Here is a 23,693-nt window from a genome sequence, read left to right on the forward strand (position 1 = left end):
GCTTCTTGTGTTACTAAATGTATCCAGAGTATTTTCAGATTTCGTTACCACCATGGCCTTTTTTTTTGCCTTTACCTCCCTTATCTCACCTCATTTGCTCACATCGTATATAGACTTGTTTATACTGTATTATTGACTGTATGTTTGTTTATTCCATGTGTAAATCTGTGTTGTTGTTTGTGTCAAACTGCTTTGCTTTATCTTGGTCAGGTTGCAATTGTAAATGAGAACTTCAGGTCAACCCAGAGAGCTGCACCGCGGTCAGGTCAACCCTGAGAGCTGCACCGCGGACAGGTCAACCCTGAGAGCTGCACCGCGGACAGGTCAACCCTGAGAGCTGCACCATGGTCAGGTCAACCCTGAGAGCTGCACCGCGGTCAGGTCAACCCTGAGAGCTGCACCGCGGTCATGTTCAGTAAGCACGAAACAGGGAGGTATTAGTTGAATTTGTCCAATAAGAAACGCTCGTTTTGTTTTTGTTGTTATGGTGTGTCCTAATGAACACAACCCAGCCTTGATGATATGTTTATATGAGATCCCTCAGAGTGCCTTTTTCCTTAAACATCCTGATGACCTTGATGATATGTTTATATGAGATCCCTCAGAGTGCCTTTTTCCTTAAACATCCTGATGACCTTGATGATATGTTTATATGAGATCCCTCAGAGTGCCTTTTTCCTTAAACATCCTGATGACCGTGATGATATGTTTACCTTACATATGAGATCCCTCAGAGTGCCTTTTTCCTTAAACATCCTGATGACCAGAGCAGACAACTCACTGGTGTTGGCAAACGTCACCGGGTAGATGTACGGATTCTGGAGAGGAAAAACAACATAACTCAGCCATTCTGTCTGTCTCAAGACAACATAAATAACTCAGCCATTCTGTCTGCCTTGCGATTCTAGAAACATGTTGGATGCATTTGCAGTTTATTTTGGTTGCGTTTCAGATTATTTTATGTGACGGTAATAAAAATGTAGTGTGTCATTTTGTAATTTTGTAATTTTTGTAAATAAGTATATCATTTAATTTCTAAAGATGTCTACGTTAACACTACCATGATTATGAATCATCCTGAATGAGTCGTGAATAATGACGTGTGAGAAAGTTAAGTGGGTCAAAGATCATGCTAACCTCCCATGTTATTGGTAATGATGAAACTGCAAATGCATCCAACACGTTTCTAGAGTCACAAGCTTGATGTTGTCATTGCGTGCTAGGAATATGGGACCAAATACTAAACTTTTGATTATTTTATTCATAAGAATCTTTAGGGATGACAATAATTTGACACCTATTTTTAACAACAAAATAATATTTATTGTTGAACAAAATCTCCTTCTCTGAGTAATTAAATTAGTATAAAACAATACAATTCCCCCATTTTCTGGGCGCATACAATATAGCTCAGTGTTAGAATTATTAATTTTACACAGTAATTTTGCTCATCGTAGCTCCCGAGTGGCGCAGCGGTCTAAGGCACTCTGCATATCAGCGCAAGAGGCGTCACTACAGTCCCTGGTTCGAATCCAGGCTGTATCACATCTGGCTGTGATTGAGAGTCCCATAGCGCGGAAGCACAATTGGCCCAGCCTCGTCCGGGTTTGGCCAAGGTCGGACCGTCATTGTAAATAAGAATTTGTTGTTAACTGACTTCAAATCAAATCACATTTTATTTGTCACATACACATGGTTAGCAGATGTTAATGCGAGTGTAGCGAAATGCTTGTGCTTCTAGTTCCGACAATGCAGTAATAACCAACAAGTAATCTAACTAACAATTCCAAAACTACTACCTTATAGACACAAGTGTAAGGGGATAAAGAATATGTACATAAAGATATATGAATGATGGTACAGAGCGGCATAGGCAAGATACAGTAGATGGTATTGAGTGCAGTATATACATATGAGATGAGTATGTAAACAAAGTGGCATAGTTAAAGTGGCTAGTGATACAGGCTAAGGATGCAGTAGGTGATATAGAGTACAGTATATACATATGAGATGAATAATGTAGGGTATGTAAACATTATATTAGGTAGCATTGTTTAAAGTGGCTAGTGATGCAGGCTAAGGATGCAGTAGGTGATATAGAGTACAGTATATACATATGAGATGAATAATGTAGGGTATGTAAACATTATATTAGGTAGCATTGTTTCAAGTGGCTAGTGATACAGGCTAAGGATGCAGTCGATGATATAGAGTACAGTATATACGTATGCATATGAGATGAATAATGTAGGGTATGTAAACATTATATTAGGTAGCATTGTTTAAAGTGGCTAGTGATACAGGCTAAGGATGCAGTAGGTGATATAGAGTACAGTATATACATATGAGATGAATAATGTAGGGTATGTAACGTTATATAAGGTAGCATAGTTAAAGTGGACTTGCCTAGTTAAAAGGTTCAATTTAAACATGCAATTAAAATCTTAATCGAGGGTGTCAATAATTTGGGACTCCACTGTATTGCAGTACTTTTGACCAACAAGGTGCCATTGAGAACGAAGGCAGAAACTTGCACATTGAAGTATTAAACCCGAGTCACAACTCTTGTTAGCGTATGAATTGCCAATGACTCCTGTTAACTAGGAGAGCGTGAACGGAGGCGAGATGTTCAGCTGACTAAACTCATGCTTCGCATGGATAATGTAACTGTGTTCTGTTGTGCTACAGACAGAGATAACGTCCCACATGCCAACCTATTTATTTTCAACATAGTGCACGACATAGGGCTCTGGTCAAAAGTAGGGCACTATATAGGGAATAGGGAAGTGTTCAGGACGCAGCCGGAGACACATTTTGTATCTGCACTGCGTTCAGCTCAGGCAGTCACGCGTTTTTCCCAACCCTATCTCTTACGTTTATCCAAAGGGCTCCCTATTCCCTATACAGTGCACTACTTTTCGCCAGGGCCCATTGGTAATAAGCTGCTATTTGGGATACAACCTATTGCTCCGGGAACTACAGAGAGAGAGCTTGAGAAAGGGTAAGGGTGGGGAAAAAGTCAGGAGTATGAGGGGGTCAAGGTTCTACATGTAATGTGCAGATCAGCGTATGAGGGAGAAAGTACATGATTATCTTCTGGTCAGGAGGTTAGATAGAAATGTAATGTAGCCCACACCAACTACAGTGAAATAGTCTGACCCCACACTAGGTATTAACATGTGTAATGGGAATATTTAAGATGAATACATTCAGATTCAATTAGGAGTAAATAACAATGCTTAGCATATTGATGTTGTCGCGGTCTGTGATACACATGATTTCCAGTGCTCTGTTGGACACTCATTTGTAGGGGTTGGTGCTCACTACATTACATAGTGAATGTTGTGGAATGTTGTATGGGGTTGATGCTCACTACATTACATAGTGAATGTTATGGAATGTTGTAAGGGGTTGATGCTCACTACATTACATAGTGAATGTTGTAAGGGGTTGGTGCTCACTACATTACATAGTGAATGTTGTAAGGGGTTGGTGCTCACTACATTTCATAGTGAATGTTGTAAGGGGTTGATGCTCACTACATTTCATAGTGAATGTTGTAAGGGGTTGATGCTCACTACATTTCATAGTGAATGTTATGGAATGTTGTAAGGGGTTGATGCTCACTACATTTCATAGTGAATGTTATGGAATGTTGTAAGGGGTTGATGCTCACTACATTTCATAGTGAATGTTATGGAATGTTGTAAGGGGTTGATGCTCACTACATTTCATAGTGAATGTTGTAAGGGGTTGATGCTCACTACATTTCATAGTGAATGTTGTAAGGGGTTGATGCTCACTACATTTCATAGTGAATGTTATGGAATGTTGTAAGGGGTTGATGCTCACTACATTTCATAGTGAATGTTATGGAATGTTGTAAGGGGTTGATGCTCACTACATTTCATAGTGAATGTTATGGAATGTTGTAAGGGGTTGATGCTCACTACATTTCATAGTGAATGTTATGGAATGTTGTAAGGGGTTGATGCTCACTACATTTCATAGTGAATGTTATGGAATGTTGTAAGGGGTTGATGCTCACTACATTTCATAGTGAATGTTATGGAATGTTGTAAGGGATTGATGCTCACTACATTTCATAGTGAATGTTATGGAATGTTGTAAGGGGTTGATGCTCACTACATTTCATAGTGAATGTTATGGAATGTTGTAAGGGGTTGATGCTCACTACATTTCATAGTGAATGTTATGGAATGTTCTTATGCGTGTTGATAGTGATTGACGTCAGAGTGGAGACTTCATGTTATTGTATTATGTGTTTACAGAAAATGTTTGATTAGGATATAAGGGCCCACTGAGAGAAGTAAGACTTTTCTCTCTGTGAGTACAAATGTGTGATCTTACCTACTTATCCTACTCAGGTAATGTCAGCCCTACTCAGTTAATGTCAGCCCTACTCAGAGGGGGGGGGGGGGGGTACGTTCTACTGGGGGAGCTCAGGTAATGTCAGCACTACTCAGGTAATGTCAGCACTACTCAGGTAATGTCAGCCCTACTCAGGTAATGTCAGCCCTACTCAGAGGGGGGGTACGTTCTACTTGGGGAGCTCAGGTAATGTCAGCCCTACTCAGGTAATGTCAGCCCTACTCAGAGGGGGGGTACGTTCTACTGGGGGAGCTCAGGTAATGTCAGCCCTACTCAGGTAATGTCAGCACTACTCAGGTAATGTCAGCACTACTCAGGTAATGTCAGCACTACTCAGGTAATGTCAGCACTACTCAGAGGGGGGGTACGTTCTACTGGGGGAGCTCAGGTAATGCATTTATGTGCACGAGCACAAATCACCACATCTGTAATTTTAGCCCGGTTTGAGTCATTTTTACTTGGGAAGGTTATTATCCCAGCCCTGAAAACATATTATTTCAGAAAACTCCAATGTCCTCTGATAATACTTCTCCCGTGTGAATCGTCATCCCTGTGTTATGAGGGATATTACAGAGTTTAAACAGGTACTGGGCCCAGTTTGGGTCAGAACATTTGAACAAATTGATGTTTAAAAAACAAAGTGCTATGTTCGTAGCCTACAGATGAATGATCGGTTTTTGTCACATATCAACTTTCCCAGTGCCGTACTTTTAAAAGACGAAGAAGTGGACAATATTGTGCCAATGAATTGATAACTTGCCAAATCCGTCAGATAATTAAATGTCTGTAGGTTAAAAGTCCATGGTTCTCGTTAATATGCATTGTTATTTTGACTTTCTCTGAACTGAAGGTCATTAGGTCACTATTAGACTGTCCCTAGATGTGAACTGAAGGTCATTAGGTCACTATTAGACTGTCCCTAGATGTGAACTGAAGGTCATTAGGTCACTATTAGACTGTCCCTAGATGTGAACTGAAGGTCATTAGGTCACTATTAGACTGTCCCTAGATGTGAACTGAAGGTCATTCGGTCACTATTAGACTGTCCTGGTAATGTGACACGCCTAGAAGAGCCTCCCGACTTCCGTCAAAACAGTCCAAAATATTACAGAGGCAGTTTGGTTAAAAATAATCACGTCCGAATCGTCCACTGGAAAAACGGATCTGCTGTATTTAATATTTACATAACCAACGTTCTAGAGTAACACTAGTCCCCCTAAAGCAGACCTTTGACTTGCTGAAGAGCTGTGTTATTGTAGTCTGTACGGATCCAATAGACAGGGCTTGGGCCTTGTTTAGGGCTCCTCCAAGATTCAGTGACCTTGTTGGCAGAACAGTTGTTCCTGATAGTGGTGACCGGGGTCTTCTCTAGGAAGGTCTGCTACCTTGTTAGCAGAACAGCTGTTCCTGATAGTGGTGACCAGGGTCTTCTCTAGGAAGGTCTGCTACCTTGTTAGCAGAACAGCTGTTCCTGATAGTGGTGACCGGGGTCTTCTCTAGGAAGGCCTGTTAGACTTATGTCGATTCCGGATGCTGTCTCCTTGTTGCAACTTGAATTAAACCAGATCGATTTTTGATTGACTTTATCAACGACTGATCTCCTTTTTGTTTCACCTGGAAATTCCCTTCATTAATCTGATCAATATCATCTGATCATAGTTTGGATAATTTTGTGATACCAGCCCAAAACAACAGATAAAAGGCCTATATATTACATTAAAACATGTTTATTTATTTTACCTTTATTTAACTTGGCAAGTCAGTTAAGAACAAATTCTTATTTTCAATGACTGCCTGTTCAGTGGCAGAACAACAGATTTGTACCTTGTCAGCCCGGGGGTTTGAACTTGCAACCTTCCGGTTACTAGTCCAACGCTCTAACCACTAGGCTACCCTGCCGCCCGTTTAGTAAATAGTGATAGACTAAGTGTTGTTTTAGCTAGTAGGTAGTGTCAATAGACAATATATGAATAAAAATACAAATGGGCACAACAGTCGGCATCGACTAGGGCTGGCAAGCGTCGGCATCGACTAGGGCTGGCAAGCGTCGGCATCGACTAGGGCTGGCAAGCGTCGGCATCGACTAGGGCTGGCAAGCGTCGGCATCGACTAGGGTTGCAAAATCCTGGAAACTTTCACTTTGACACTATTATTTACGACTGAGGGTAGAGGTACTAAGGCAGCCCTATGGGCCCCTATGAGAGGTACTAAGGCAGCCCTATGGGCCCCTATGAGAGGTACTAAGGCAGCCCTATGGGCCCCTATGAGAGGTACTAAGGCAGCCCTATGGGCCCTGGTCAAAAGTAGAACACTATAAAAATCGGGAATAGGGTGCCGTTTGTAACGCAGCGGCAGTATAGTGGTAAGCAGACTACGATGGTCACATTCCTGTGGGGCCCATAGGGCTGCCTTAGTACCTCTCATAGGGGCCCATAGGACCTGCAGCATATTAAATCTGGGCAACAGGATTGTATTTAAATAAGGAACACATCAGATCAGCTGATTCCCGGCAGTCGGGGGGGGTGGGGGGTTGATTCCCGGCAGTCGGGGGGGGGGGGGGGGGAGTTGATTCCCGGCAGTCGGGGGGGCAGGGAGTTGATTCCCGGCAGTCAGTGGGCAGGTAGGCAGTCAGGGGGCAGGTAGGCAGTCAGGGGGCAGGTAGTTGATTCCCGGCAGTCGAGGGGGCAGGGAGTTGATTCCCGGCAGACGGGGGGGGGGCAGGAAGTTGATTCCCGGCAGTCGGGGGGGCAGGGAGTTGATTCCCGGCAGTCGGGGGGGCAGGGAGTTGATTCCCGGCAGTCGGGGGGGCAGGGAGTTGATTCCCGGCAGTCGGGGGGGCAGGGAGTTGATTCCCGGCAGTCGGGGGGGCAGGTAGGCAGTCAGGGGGCAGGTAGTTTATTCCCGGCAGTCGAGGGGGCAGGTAGTCGATTCCCGGCAGTCAGTGGGCAGGTAGGCAGTCAGGGGGCAGGTAGGCAGTCAGGGGGCAGGTAGTTGATTCCCGGCAGTCGAGGGGGCAGGTAGTTGATTCCCGGCAGTCGGGGGGGCAGGGAGTTGATTCCCGGCAGACGGGGGGGGGGGGGCAGGGAGTTGATTCCCGGCAGACGGGGGGGGGCAGGAAGTTGATTCCCGGCAGTCGGGGGGCAGGGAGTTGATTCCCGGCAGTCGGGGGGGCAGGGAGTTGATTCCCGGCAGTCGGGGGGGCAGGTAGGCAGTCAGGGGGCAGGTAGTTTATTCCCGGCAGTCGAGGGGGCAGGTAGTTGATTCCCGGCAGTCGAGGGGGCAGGTAGTTGATTCCCGGCAGTCGGGCGGGGCGGGGCGTCGATTCCCGGCAGTCGGGGGGGCAGGGAGTTGATTCCCGGCAGTCGGGGGGGGGGCAGGGAGTTGATTCCCGGCAGTCGGTGGGGCAGGGAGTTGATTCCCGGCAGACGGGGGGGGGGGGGGGGGGGGGGGCAGGGAGTTGATTCCCGGCAGACGGGGGGGGGCAGGGAGTTGATTCCCGGCAGTCGGGGGGGCAGGGAGTTGATTCCCGGCAGTCGGGGGGGCAGGGAGTTGATTCCCGGCAGTCAGTGGGCAGGTAGGCAGTCAGGGGGCAGGTAGGCAGTCAGGGGGCAGGTAGTTGATTCCCGGCAGTCGAGGGGGCAGGTAGTTGATTCCCGGCAGTCGGGGGGGCAGGGAGTTGATTCCCGGCAGACGGGGGGGGGGGGCAGGGAGTTGATTCCCGGCAGACGGGGGGGGGCAGGAAGTTGATTCCCGGCAGTCGGGGGGGCAGGGAGTTGATTCCCGGCAGTCGGGGGGGCAGGGAGTTGATTCCCGGCAGTCGGGGGGGCAGGTAGGCAGTCAGGGGGCAGGTAGTTTATTCCCGGCAGTCGAGGGGGCAGGTAGTTGATTCCCGGCAGTCGAGGGGGCAGGTAGTTGATTCCCGGCAGTCAGGGGGCAGGAAGTTGATTCCCGGCAGTCGGGGGGGTAGGTAGTGTGCTGTGAGGCCTCTTTTCAGAGAATATTCACACAGACAGCATTGGTAGGAGCTAGATGATACATACATACCGAGAGTGGGTAGAAGAAATCTGCTAACCACAAATCTATTTTCAAAGAGTATACGTACAGTGAGGCTGGGTAGGAGCTTCATGGTCGACTGAAGGTCTTTGTCTGACAGGAATTTATCTGGACCCAAGTCAACCTGTGCAACAACAAAACCACAAACTTAACACATACTTTTCCAGCCAAAAAACCTCCAGGTGATAGGAACACAATACAGGTTAGAATCACTTTAGAACTATAAATGCAGATACCAAAACGACAATTGTCTGTCGCTAGCAAGTGAAAACCAGTCAGCGCCTGGCTCAAGAATAGTTGTACCTGCAGTATAAAATAGGTTTTGATTCTACCTCTCTGTACCTTCGCATTGTAAAGCAGCTATAAGATAACAATGAAGTTCTAAAATAACTGATTAAAAAGTACCAACAGCAACAGTAAACAGCAGACTTACCCAACTCAACACTTGACGTTCCTTGGGTTGTTCTTTGTTTTTGATTAGGAAATATTTCTTCCGTATCCTCCACCCTGAAAGATGATAAAAACATGTTAATTTTAATATCACATTTTCCTGATTAACAGTCCACTTACATGACAGCTTTATCGGAGTCACAATGGTGAGTTCATGGTCAACAGAGTTGGTGTATAACCAATCAATTTAGAGGGAAAGGGGGGGGGGGGATTCTTAGTTGTACAACTGAATGCATTCAACTGTGAAATGTGTGTTCTGCATTTAACCCAACCCCTCTGAATCAGAGAGGGGCGGGGCTGCCTTAAATCGACATCCAATGTCTTCGGGCGACCGGGGATTTAGTCCACTTAATTATGAAATCAATTCACCTCGCTTTATTTACAAAAGCACTTTGAGGCTATCCGAGTTTTTATGAAAAAGCACTTCAGTGTTCCGTCCATACTAATAATAAGCATCAGGTGTGTCACTCCCATGTTAGAGCAGTAACGTGAGATTGACATGTCCCCTAATATTCCCCCTGAAGCAACGGAGACGAGAAAACGACAGTCACGACATCCACGGAGACGACAGACATCCACATGACACAGCAGCAGGTCTTTTATATTTCCTGACATTTTTATAAATCACTCCTGTTATAAGAACACGGAGGCTGTTTATAATCTTTAAATCACTACAATGTTATTATACAGCCATAATAGGATATTTAGCGCTTTATCATCATGTTATTACAGCCTTATTATAATGGCATTATAGTCAAGCTATAACATGGCATAGCATTATAATCAGGCTATAACATGGCATAGCATTATAATCAGGCTGCAATAACATTACATAGCATTATAATCAGGCTGCAATAACATTACATAGCATTATAATCAGGCTGCAATAACATTACATAGCATTATAATCAGGCTGCAATAACATGGCATAATAATCAGGCTATAATAACATGACATGATAATCAGGCTATAATAACATGACATGATAATCAGGCTATAATAACATGACATGATAATCAGGCTATAATAACATGACATGATAATCAGGCTATAATAACATGACATAGCATTATAATCAGGCTGTAATAACATGACATAGCATTATAATCAGGCTGTAATAACATGGCATGATAATCAGGCTGTAATAACATGGCATAGCATTATAATCAGGCTGTAATAACATGGCATAATCAGGCTATAATAACATGACATTATAATCAGGCTATAATATCATGACATTATAATCAGGCTATAATAACATGGCATAGCATTATAATCAGGCTGTAATAACATGGCATAGCATTATAATCAGGCTGTAATAACATGGCATTATAATCAGGCTATAATAACATGGCATTATAATCCGGCTATAATAACCTGACTCCACACTCCAAGACTGCTTCCATCACGTGGACTGGGAGATGTTTCGTATTGCGTCAGCCAACAACATTGACGAATACGCTGATTCGGTGTGCGAGTTCATTAGAACGTGCGTTGAAGATGTCGTTCCCATAGCAACGATTAAAACATTCCCCAACCAGAAACCGTGGATTGATGGCAGCATTCGTGTGGAACTGAAGGCGCGAACCACTGCTTTTAATCAGGGCAAGGTGTCTGGTAACATGACTGAATACAAACAGTGCAGCTATTCCCTCCGCAAGGCTATCAAACAAGCTAAGCGCCAGTACAGAGACAAAGTAGAATCTCAATTCAACGGCTCAGACACAAGAGGCATGTGGCAGGGTCTACAGTCAATCACGGACTACAGGAAGAAACCCAGCCCAGTCACGGACCAGGATGTCTTTCTCCCAGGCAGACTAAACAACTTTTTTGCCCGCTTTGAGGACAATACAGTGCCACTGACACGGCCTGCAACGAAAACATGCGGTCTCTCCTTCACTGCAGCCGAAGTGAGTAAGACATTTAAACGTGTTAACCCTCGCAAGGCTGCAGGCCCAGACGGCATCCCCAGCCGCGCCCTCAGAGCATGCGCAGACCAGCTGGCCGGTGTGTTTACGGACATATTCAACCAATCCCTATACCAGTCTGCTGTTCCCACATGCTTCAAGAGGGCCACCATTGTTCCTGTTCCCAAGAAAGCTAAGGTAACTGAGCTAAACGACTACCGCCCCGTAGCACTCACATCCGTCATCATGAAGTGCTTTGAGAGACTAGTCAAGGACCATATCACCTCCACCCTACCTGACACCCTTGACCCACTCCAATTTGCTTACCGCCCAAATAGGTCCACAGACGATGCAATCTCAACCACACTGCACACTGCCCTAACCCATCTGGACAAGAGGAATACCTATGTGAGAATGCTGTTCATCGACTACAGCTCGGCATTCAACACCATAGTACCCTCCAAGCTCGTCATCAAGCTCGAGACCCTGGGTCTCGACCCCGCCCTGTGCAACTGGGTACTGGACTTCCCGACGGGCCGCCCCCAGGTGGTGAGGGTAGGCAACAACATCTCCTCCCCGCTGATCCTCAACACTGGGGCCCCACAAGGGTGCGTTCTGAGCCCTCTCCTGTACTCCCTGTTCACCCACGACTGCGTGGCCACGCATGCCTCCAACTCAATCATCAAGTTTGCGGACGACACAACAGTGGTAGGCTTGATTACCAACAACGACGAGACGGCCTACAGGGAGGAGGTGAGGGCCCTCGGAGTGTGGTGTCAGGAAAATAACCTCACACTCAACGTCAACAAAACTAAGGAGATGATTGTGGACTTCAGGAAACAGCAGAGGGAACACCCCCCCATCCACATCGATGGAACAGTAGTGGAGAGGGTAGCAAGTTTTAAGTTCCTCGGCATACACATCACAGACAAACTGAATTGGTCCACTCGCACAGACAGCATCGTGAGGAAGGCGCAGCAGCGCCTCTTCAACCTCAGGAGGCTGAAGAAATTCGGCTTGTCACCAAAAGCACTCACAAACTTCTACAGATGCACAATCGAGAGCATCCTGGCGGGCTGTATCACCGCCTGGTATGGCAACTGCACCGCCCTCAACCGTAAGGCTCTCCAGAGGGTAGTGAGGTCTGCACAACGCATCACCGGGGGCAAACTACCTGCCCTCCAGGACACCTACACCACCCGATGCTACAGGAAGGCCATAAAGATCATCAAGGACATCAACCACCCGAGCCACTGCCTGTTCACCCCGCTGTCATCCAGAAGGCGAGGTCAGTACAGGTGCATCAAAGCTGGGACCGAGAGACTGAAAAACAGCTTCTATCTCAAGGCCATCAGACTGTTAAACAGCCACCACTAACATTGAGTGGCTACTGCCAACACACTGTCAATGCCACTGACTCTACTCCAGCCACTTTAATCATGGGAATTGATGGGAAATGATGTAAATATATCACTAGCCACTTTAAACAATGCTACCTTATATAACGTTACTTACCCTACATTATTCATCTCATATGCATACGTAGATACTGTACTCTATATCATCGACTGCATCCTTATGTAATACATGTATCACTAGCCACTTTAACTATGCCACTTGGTTTACATACTCATCTCATATGTATATACTGTACTCGATATCATCTACTGTATCTTGCCTATGCTGCTCTGTACCATCACTCATTCATATATCTTTATGTACATATTCTTTATCCCCTTACACTGTGTATAAGACAGTAGTTTTTTTTGGAATTGTTAGTTAGATCACTTGTTCGTTATTACTGCATTGTCGGAACTAGAAGCACAAGCATTTCGCTACACTCGCATTAACATCTGCTAACCATGTGTATGTGACAAATAAATTTGATTTGATTTGATTTGATTTTAATAACATGACATAGCATTATAATCAGGCTGTAATAACATGACATTATAATCAGGCTGTAATAACATGGCATGGCATTATAATCAGGCTGCAATAACATGGCATGGCATTATAATCAGGCTGCAATAACATGGCATTATAATCAGGCTGTAATAACATGGCATTATAATCAGGCTGTAATAACATGGCATAGCATTATAATCAGGCTATAATAACATGACATTATAATCAGGCTGTAATAACATGGCATAGCATTATAATCAGGCTGTAATAACATGGCATTATAATCAGGCTGTAATAACATGGCATGGCATTATAATCAGGCTGCAATAACATGGCATGGCATTATAATCAGGCTGCAATAACATGGCATGGCATTATAATCAGGCTGCAATAACATGGCATTATAATCAGGCTGCAATAACATGGCATTATAATCAGGCTGTAATAACATGGCATTATAATCAGGCTGTAATAACATGGCATTATAATCAGGCTGTAATAACATGGCATTATAATCAGGCTGTAATAACATGGCATTATAATCAGGCTGTAATAACATGGCATTATAATCAGGCTGTAATAACATGGCATTATAATCAGGCTGTAATAACATGGCATTATAATCAGGCTGTAATAACATAGCATTATAATCAGGCTGTAATAACATGGCATGGCATTATAATCAGGCTGTAATAACATGGCATGGCATTATAATCAGGCTGTAATAACATGACATAGCATTATAATCAGGCTGTAATAACATGGCATTATAATCAGGCTGTAATAACATGGCATGGCATTATAATCAGGCTGCAATAACATGGCATGGCATTATAATCAGGCTGCAATAACATGGCATTATAATCAGGCTGTAATAACATGGCATTATAATCAGGCTGTAATAACATAGCATTATAATCAGGCTGTAATAACATGGCATAGCATTATAATCAGGCTATAATAACATGACATTATAATCAGGCTGTAATAACATGGCATAGCATGGCATTATAATCAGGCTGCAATAACATGGCATGGCATTATAATCAGGCTGCAATAACATGGCATTATAATCAGGCTGTAATAACACGGCATTATAATCAGGCTGTAATAACATGGCATTATAATCAGGCTGTAATAACATGGCATTATAATCAGGCTGTAATAACATAGCATTATAATCAGGCTGTAATAACATGGCATTATAATCAGGCTGTAATAACATAGCATTATAATCAGGCTGTAATAACATGGCATAGCATTATAATCAGGCTGTAATAACATGGCATGGCATTATAATCAGGCTGTAATAACATGGCATGGCATTATAATCAGGCTGTAATAACATGGCATGATAATCAGGCTGTAATAACATGGCATTATAATCAGGCTGTAATAACATGGCATGGCATTATAATCAGGCTGCAATAACATGGCATGGCATTATAATCAGGCTGCAATAACATGGCATTATAATCAGGCTGTAATAACACGGCATTATAATCAGGCTGTAATAACATGGCATTATAATCAGGCTGTAATAACATGGCATTATAATCAGGCTGTAATAACATAGCATTATAATCAGGCTGTAATAACATGGCATTATAATCAGGCTGTAATAACATGGCATTATAATCAGGCTGTAATAACATAGCATTATAATCAGGCTGTAATAACATGGCATAGCATTATAATCAGGCTGTAATAACATGGCATGGCATTATAATCAGGCTGTAATAACATGGCATGGCATTATAATCAGGCTGTAATAACATGACATAGCATTATAATCAGGCTGTAATAACATGGCATAGCATTATAAAACCCTCTTCGGCCTCACTCGCACCTATCTGAGATATCTACTGCAGCCCTCATCCTCCACCCGTTCTGCCAGTCACATTCTGTTAAAGATCCCCAAAGCACACACATCCCTGGGTCGCTCCTCTTTTCAGTTCGCTTCAGCTAGCGACTGAAACGAGCTGCAACAAACACTCAAACTGGACAGTTTAATCTCCATCTCTTCATTCAAAGACTCAATCATGGACACTCTTACTGACAGTTGTGGCTGCTTTGTGTGATATATTGTTGTCTCTACCTTCTTGACCTTTGTGCTGTTTTTTGTGCCCAATAATGTTTTGTACCATGTGGTGTCGCTACCATGTCGTCATGTGGTGTCGCTACCATGTCGTCATGTGGTGTCGCTACCATGTGGTGTCGCTACCATGCCGCCACCATGTGGTGTCGCTACCATGTCGTCGCCATGTGGTGTCGCTACCATGCCGTCATGTGGTGTCGCTACCATGCCGTCATGTGGTGTCGCTACCATGCCGTCATGTGGTGTCGCTACCATGCCGTCATGTGGTGTCGCTACCATGCCGTCATGTGGTGTCGCTACCATGCCGTCATGTGGTGTCGCTACCATGTGGTGTCGCTACCATGCCGTCATGTGGTGTCGCTACCATGTGGTGTCGCTACCATGCCGCCGCCACCATGTGGTGTCGCTACCATGCCGCCGCCACCATGTGGTGTCGCTACCATGCCGCCGCCACCATGTGGTGTCGCTACCATGCCGCCGCCACCATGTGGTGTCGCTACCATGTCGTCGCTACCATGCCGTCATGTGGTGTCGCTACCATGCCGTCATGTGGTGTCGCTACCATGCCGTCATGTGGTGTCGCTACCATGCCGTCATGTGGTGTCGCTACCATGCCGTCATGTGGTGTCGCTACCATGCCGTCATGTGGTGTCGCTACCATGCCGTCATGTGGTGTCGCTACCATGCCGTCATGTGGTGTCGCTACCATGCCGTCATGTGGTGTCGCTACCATGCCGTCATGTGGTGTCGCTACCATGCCGTCATGTGGTGTCGCTACCATGCCGTCATGTGGTGTCGCTACCATGCCGTCATGTGGTGTCGCTACCATGCCGTCATGTGGTGTCGCTACCATGCCGTCATGTGGTGTCGCTACCATGTGGTGTCGCTACCATGCCGTCATGTGGTGTCGCTACCATGCCGTCATGTGGTGTCGCTACCATGTGGTGTCGCTACCATGCCGTCATGTGGTGTCGCTACCATGTGGTGTCGCTACCATGTCGTCATGTGGTGTCGCTACCATGTCGTCATGTGGGGTCGCTACCATGCTGTGTTGTCTTAGGTCTCTTTATGTAGTGTCTCTCGTTGTGATGTGTGTTTTGTCCTATATTTAAATTTGCATGCAAGTCCCCGTCTCCTCAGGAGGCCTTTTTTCATTTTGGTTATCTGTCATTGTAAATAAGAATAATGTTCTTAACTGACTTGCCTAGTTAAATAAAAGATCAAATAAAATAAAATCCTTACAACTTACCAATGTCTTTCAGAGGCTCCACCACTTCCCACTTAGGATCCGACCTGAAGAACATGGATACCTGCTGTAAGGCGATTTCTGTCGAGGAGGAGGAGATGAGGGTCAGTGTGACAACCTTCCATATGAACAACAATTACCCAATTTATCAACGCAAAATATACCACTACCCTTCAAAAGTTTGGGGTCACTTAGAAATGTCCATGTTTTTGAAAGAAAAGCAAATGTTTTTGAAAGAAAAGCAAAACATTTTTTTTTGGGCCATTTAAAATAACATCAAATTGATCAGAAATAAAGTGTAGACAATGTTAATGTTGTAAATGACTATTGTAGCTGGAAACGGCAGATTTTTTAATGGAATATCTACATTGGTGTACAGAGCAACCATCATCAGCAACCATCACGCCTGTGTTGCAATGGCACGTTGTGTTAGCTCAGCCTCTCTTAAAGTACGGGTCTCTGACCTGTTGATAGTGGGTCGCGACGTGTTAGTGTAAATGTATAATTATTTAATGAATTACTGGAATTGATTTGGCCAAGTGCATCTGCAATCTCTGTTCAGTGCGCCGTCTGCTCAAGCAGCTCTCTGCTCAGTTTGGCAGCTGTGTGAATGGGAGATGCCCGTGTGCTCAGCGGTTAACCAGGTCGTTTTTTCTTGAAGCTCACTCCACTACACACGATGCAGCGCCGTCGTTCAACAGTAGATGATGTGCTGTCCGCCACTGACTTGTCACTCCCACTCGCCATCACTCACCGCTGTCATCAAATGGACTCATGCTAGCCACAATTTCTTACTGAGCTCAATTGTTTTGAAACGAATACTCAGCGATTAGTTTCTCTCTCCTTCAAGCAAACTTTTAACGAGGAGCGCCCACAATGTGTTTTGTGCTTAGTAATGAGTCTCTCATAACGAACAAATGTAATAAAACGACACGTCCTGATCAAACATCCACAGCATGACGGTAAACCCAGGAAGTTCTTTCAGAACAGGGCAGAATGCTTCAGGAAACAGGGCTTCGACAGTGGAAAAGTCAGTCAGCTATCAAGGAATTGTCGTCATTTTATAACAGGTGATGATAAGCAGAAATAAGGGATTACTAACTAACTCTCATAGTAGATGTGAGTTTCTCTTAAACAATCCCATGGCCTTGTACACAGCTAATAGCTAACGTTAGCCAAAGCAAGCCAGCTACTGATAGTGTAACCATAGTAGCAGTACAGATGAAACATGATCAGGCCTACTGTACATCTTACTGTAGAAATTATTGTTGAAAACTAGTCTAGGTTGGAACTGTTGCTGTTAAAATACAATAATAATAGTTATTCTTAGCTGGAATAAACTGATTGAAGCAAGATGCTTTTTTTGAGGTAAACCCACTCTCACAGTTCTGTGTTGTTCCATCTACAACAGGAAGTGGTCTCCTGCCTGACTGAAAACCCACTCACACAGTTCTGTGTTGTTCCATCTACAACAGGAAGTGGTCTCCTGCCTGACTGAAAACCCACTCACACAGTTCTGGGTTGTTCCATCTACAACAGGAAGTGGTCTCCTGCCTGACTGAAAACCCACTCACACAGTTCTGGGTTGTTCCATCTACAACAGGAAGTGGTCTCCTGCCTGACTGAAAACCCACTCACACAGTTCTGTTTTTTTTATTTTTTTTTATTTAACCTTTACTTAACCAGGTAGGCTAGTTGAGAACACCTTTATTTAACCAGGTAGGCTAGTTGAGAACACCTTTATTTAACCAGGTAGGCTAGTTGAGAACACCTTTATTTAACCAGGTAGGCTAGTTGAGAACAAGTTCTCATTTACAACTGCGACCTGGCCAAGATAAAGCATAGGAGTGTGAGCAGACAACACAGAGTTACACATGGAGTAAACAATTAACAAGTCAATAACACAGTAGAAAACAAAGGGGGAGTTTATATACAATGTGTGCAAAAGGCATGAGGAGGTAGGCGAATAATTACAATTTTGCAGATTAACACTGGAGTGATAAATGATCAGATGGACATGTACAGGTAGAGATATTGGTGTGCAAAAGAGCAGAAAAGTAAATAAATAAAAACAGTATGGGGATGAGGTAGGTGAAAATGGGTGGGCTATTTACCAATAGACTATGTACAGCTGCAGCGATCGGTTAGCTGCTCAGATAGCTGATGTTTGAAGTTGGTGAGGGAGATAAGTCCCCAACTTCAGCAATTTTTGCAATTCGTTCCAGTCACAGGCAGCAGAGTACTGGAACGAAAGGCGGCCAAATGAGGTGTTGGCTTTAGGGATGATCAGTGAGATACACCTGCTGGAGCGCGTGCTACGGATGGGTGTTGCCATCGTGGCCAGTGAGCTGAGATAAGGCGGAGCTTTACCTAGCATGGACTTGTAGATGACCTGGAGCCAGTGGGTCTGGCGACGAATATGTAGCGAGGGCCAGCCGACTAGAGCATACAAGTCGCAGTGGTGGGTGGTATAAGGTGCTTTAGTGACAAAACGGATGGCACTGTGATAGACTGCATCCAGTTTGCTGAGTAGAGTGTTGGAAGCCATTTTGTAGATGGCATCGCCGAAGTCGAGGATCGGTAGGATAGTCAGTTTTACTAGGGTAAGCTTGTTCCATCTACAACAGGAAGTAGTCTCCTGCCTGACTGAGAAAGCAGTAGATGTTCTGGTCCAGTTTGGCACCACTCTGTTCTCAACTCTGACATACTTTTAAACAAGTACAGAAACAGACTCAAGGCTGAGCATAACCTCAGTGTTACCCTGTCAGAAACAGACTCAAGGCTGAGCATAACCTCAGTGTTACACTGTCAGAAACAGACTCAAGGCTGAGCATAACCTCAGTGTTACACTGTCAGAAACAGACTCAAGGCTGAGCATAACCTCAGTGTTACCCTGTCAGAAACAGACTCAAGGCTGAGCATAACCTCAGTGTTACACTGTCAGAAACAGACTCAAGGCTGAGCATAACCTCAGTGTTACACTGTCAGAAACAGACTCAAGGCTGAGCATAACCTCAGTGTTACACTGTCAGAAACAGACTCAAGGCTGAGCATAACCTCAGTGTTACACTGTCAGAAACAGACTCAAGGCTGAGCATAACCTCAGTGTTACACTGTCAGAAACAGACTCAAGGCTGAGCATAACCTCAGTGTTACACTGTCAAAAACGGAGCCCAGAATAGACATGCTCTCATTAGGACTGTGGGTGTGTGTTTTCTGGTTTACATCTGGTTTACATCTGGTTTACATCTGGTTTACATCTGGTTTACATCTGTGTGATGTGATCAATCCGTTTTTATTCCAGTTCAGAATAAAAAAAGATATATGTATTATATTTTAACAGCAACAGTTCCAACCTAGACTTTATTTTAACAATAATTTCTACAGTAAGATGTACAATAGGCCTGATCATTTCATCTGTACTGTTACTTAGGGTTGAAATATCAAAAAGCCTGTGTGTGTTCTGTTATTCATCTGTGTGATGTGATCAATCTGTTAATTCCAGTTCAGAATGAAAAGTATGTATTGTATTTTAACAGCAACAGTTCCAACCTAAACAGATATGTAAGAGTGTTTTTAATGGTGGGAAATAAACATTAATAGATATTTAAATTTCATTGTTATTTGTTTTTGTCTATATTGCATTTGTTTTAGGTATACAGGCAATGAAATGTACAGATATGTATAGTTGCATATTTTCCTCAGTTTGGGTCCCAGGAAAACAGAATTTCTCATTTGGGTCCCAGGCTGAAAAAGTTTTAGAACTCCTGTGTTAGCTAATCCAAGTTTAACACGGTACAAAGGCTAATTGATCATTAGAAAACCGTTTTGTTATGTTAGCACAGCTGAAAACTGTTGTTCTAATTAAAGAAGCAATAAAACAGGCCTTCTTTAGACTAGTTGAGTATCTGGAGCATCAGCATTTGTGGGTTCGATTACAGGCTCAAAATGGCCAGAAACAAAGACCTTTCTTCTGAAACTCATCAGTCTGTTCTTGTTCTGAGAAATGAAGGCTATTCCATGTGAGAAATTGTCAAGAAACTGAAAATCTCGTACAATGCTGTGTACTACTCCCTTCACAGAACAGCGCAAACTGGCCCTAACCAGAATAGAAAGAGTGGGAGGCCCCGGTGCACAACTGAGCAAGAGGACAAGTACATTAAAGTGTCTAGTTTAAGAAACAGACGCCTCACAAGCCCTCAACTGGCAGCTTCATTAAATAATACCCGCAAAAAACCAGTCTCAACGTCAACAGTGAAGAGGCAACTCCGGGATGCTGGCCTTCTAGGCAGAGTTCCTCTGTCCAGTGTCTGTGTTCTTTTGACCATCTTAATCTTTTTAATTTTCATTGGCCAGTCTGAGATATGGCTTTTCTTTGCAACTCTGCCTAGAAGGCCAGCATCCTGGAGTCGCCTCTTCACTGTTGACGTTGAGACTGGTGTTTTGCGGATACTATTAATATGAATTACCGTATTCTAAAATGTGATTTCTGTTCTTCTGATCAACGTAGGTGGACGCCCTAATCAGGTTACGCACCCAGTGGATATGGGTCTGGTACATTTCTCAAATGTCTGGTAAATTAAAATGCTTATGTCCAACACCACATTTTCACACCCATGCTAGACACGCCCACCACACCCTGCATCACACCCAGGCTAGACACACCCACCACACCCTGCATCACACCCAGGCTAGACACGCCCACCACACCCTGCATCACACCCAGGCTAGACACGCCCACCACACCCTGCATCACACCCAGGCTAGACACGCCCACCACACCCTGCATCACACCCAGGCTAGACACGCCCACCACACCCTGCATCACACCCAGGCTAGACACGCCCACCACACCCTGCATCACACCCAGGCTAGACACGCCCACCACACCCTGCATCACACCCAGGCTAGACACACCCACCACACCCTGCATCACACCCAGGCTAGACACGCCCACCACACCCTGCATCACACCCAGGCTAGACACGCCCACCACACCCTGCATCACACCCAGGCTAGACACGCCCACCACACCCTGCATCACACCCAGGCTAGACACGCCCACCACACCCTGCATCACACCCATGCTAGACACGCCCACCACACCCTGCATCACACCCATGCTAGACACGCCCACCAAACCCTGCATCACACCCATGCTAGACACGCCCACCAAACCCTGCATCACACCCATGCTAGACACGCCCACCAAACCCATGCTAGACACGCCCACCAAACCCATGCTAGACACGCCCACCAAACCCATGCTAGACACGCCCACCAAACCCTGCATCACACCCATGCTAGACACGCCCACCAAACCCTGCATCACACCCATGCTAGACACGCCCACCAAACCCTGTATCACACCCATGCTAGACACACCCCCCAAACCCTGTATCACACCCATGTTAGACAACCCTAAGAGTTCACACACCTGTGTAGTTGGCAGAGTAGTTGTTGGTGTCGAGGAACTTCTTGACCAGTTGGCAGGTGGCTAGGATGTGATGCTGAGTAATAAAGTCTAGGTAGACCTGTAGTCCTCTCTGTCTCTCTGCTATGAACTCCCTGTCCATGTTACCTAGCAACTTCTTAGGTGGTAGAGGCAGGCTGACGCCAGAGACCTGGGGGATGAGGTTGGATAGAGGGATGGGGGGGTAGCAAAAGGGAGAGAAAGAATGAGTGGGAGAGAAAGAATGAGGTGGAGAGAGAATGTGGAGGAGAGAGAGAGAATGAGAGCGAGAGAATGAGAGCGAGAGAGAGAGAATGAGAGCGAGAGAGAGAGAGAGAATGATATAGATAAAGAGATAAAGAGAGAAAGAACGAGTTGACACATAGGAATGTAGGGTTCACAGAATGGATAATGGTCAGGAAATGAGCTGGTAAAACCTCAGCAGAAACCTCAGCTTCCTTTTAACGACAGCTTCTCAAAAATGTGTAATGACCAACAAAGAATACTCAGTATGAACACATCGCCTTCATAAAAACACAAAGTTTGCTTCCCAAATGGCACCCCATTCCCATAGGGTGCTGGTCCAAAGTAGTGAGCTATGTAGGGAATAGGGTGCTGGTCCAAAGTAGTGAGCTATGTAGGGAATAGGGTGCTGGTCCAAAGTAGTGAGCTATGTAGGGAATAGGGTGCTGGTCCAAAGTAGTGAGCTATGTAGGGAATAGGGTGCTGGTCCAAAGTAGTGAGCTATGTAGGGAATAGGGTGCTGGTCCAAAGTAGTGAGCTATGTAGGGAATAGGGTGCCATTTGGGACCCAAACAGATGTGGTGTGGGATAAGGCACTTGTGACCTCTTTGTACCGGTGGAAGTCAAGCCGCACTTACCAACAAACTGCTATTCAGCATATCAAAGTCGCTGTATCGCTTTATGACCTGCAACAATAAGAAACAGGTTGAATTGTGGGAAGAAAAAAAACAACCAGGTTGAGAGAGCTCAGTAAAAAAAAAAAAAAAGGTGAAAATAGATTTCTAATCTTATTTACAGTACAACATGAAAATATGTTATGTTGAAGAACAAAAAGTCTAATTGAGGCAGATAGTTTGAGGTAAGGTTGAAGTTTAAAGTAGGCAAAAAAACAAACCAAATTTTTTTTATCGATTCTTATTTACCTGCCAACTGTTTTCTGTACACACGCCCCTTTGTACTCGGACGATGTATTCCTGGACAGGAAATGAAAAAGGAACAGGAAATGATTATTTGTGATATGACTTATCAAAGCTAGTCATCTCATATGTAGAGCCTAGATTATATATATATATATATATATATATATATATATATATATATATATATATATATATATATATATCAGAAGTATACATACATTTTTGCCAAATACATTTCAACTCATTTTTTCACTATTCCTGACATTTAAGCCTAGTAAAAATTCTCTGTCTTAGATCAGTTAGGATCACCACTTTATTTTAAGAATGTGAAATGTCAGAATAATAGTAGAGAGAATAATTTCAGTTTTTATTTCTTTCATCACATTGCAAGTGGGTCAGAGGTTTACATACACTCATTTAGTATTTGGTAGCATTGCCTTTAAAATGGTTAAACTTGAGTCAAATGTTTTGGGTAGCCTTCCACAAGCTTCCCACAATAAGTTGGGTGAATTTTGGCCTTTCTCTCTTGACAAAGCTGGTGTAACTGAGTCAGGTTTGTAGGCCTCCTTGCTCGCACACGCTTTTTCAGTTCTGCCCACAACATTTCTATAGGACTGAGGTCAGGGCTTTGGGATGGCCACGCCAATACTTTGACTTTGTTGTCTTTGAGCCATTTTGCCAGAACTTTGGAAGTATGCTTGGGGTCATTGTCCATTTGGAAGACCCATTTGTGACCAAGCTTTAACTTCCTGACTGATGTCTTGAGATGTTGATTCAATATATCCACAGAATTTTCCTTTCTCATGAAGCCATCTATTTTGTAAAGTGCACCAGTCCCTTCTGCAGCAAAGCACCCCCACAACATGACGCTGCCACACCAGTGCTTCACGGTTGGGATGGTGTTCTTCGGCTTGCAAGCCTCCCCCTTTATCCTCCAAACATAACGATGGTGATTATGGCCAAACAGTTCTATTTTTGTTTCATCAGACCAAAGGACATTTCTCCAAAAGGTATGTGCAGTTGT

General features: G+C 44.4%; 1 protein-coding gene across 6 annotated transcripts in view; it reads right to left on the minus strand.

Moving 5' to 3' along the window:
• The window catches only part of pxk (PX domain containing serine/threonine kinase), a 62,817-nt gene that overhangs the window by 34,036 nt on the left and 5,088 nt on the right, over positions 1–23,693 (minus strand). For all 6 annotated transcript variants that reach the window (XR_004210119.1, XM_031825826.1, XM_031825829.1 and 3 more), the window contains 7 exons: positions 22,673–22,723; positions 22,388–22,435; positions 21,492–21,678; positions 16,058–16,135; positions 8,879–8,952; positions 8,495–8,569; positions 714–818 (listed from right to left, as the gene is read on the minus strand). Coding sequence is in view for 5 of the 6 variants with exons in the window: in XM_031825826.1 (XP_031681686.1) it covers positions 714–818; positions 8,495–8,569; positions 8,879–8,952; positions 16,058–16,135; positions 21,492–21,678; positions 22,388–22,435; positions 22,673–22,723 (618 nt within the window). In the remaining variant the exon portion in view is untranslated. The remainder of the gene's footprint in view (positions 1–713; positions 819–8,494; positions 8,570–8,878; positions 8,953–16,057; positions 16,136–21,491; positions 21,679–22,387; positions 22,436–22,672; positions 22,724–23,693) is intronic.

The sequence above is a fragment of the Oncorhynchus kisutch genome, linkage group LG5 (genome assembly GCF_002021735.2).
Source record: "Oncorhynchus kisutch isolate 150728-3 linkage group LG5, Okis_V2, whole genome shotgun sequence".
Lineage (NCBI taxonomy): Eukaryota > Metazoa > Chordata > Actinopteri > Salmoniformes > Salmonidae > Oncorhynchus > Oncorhynchus kisutch.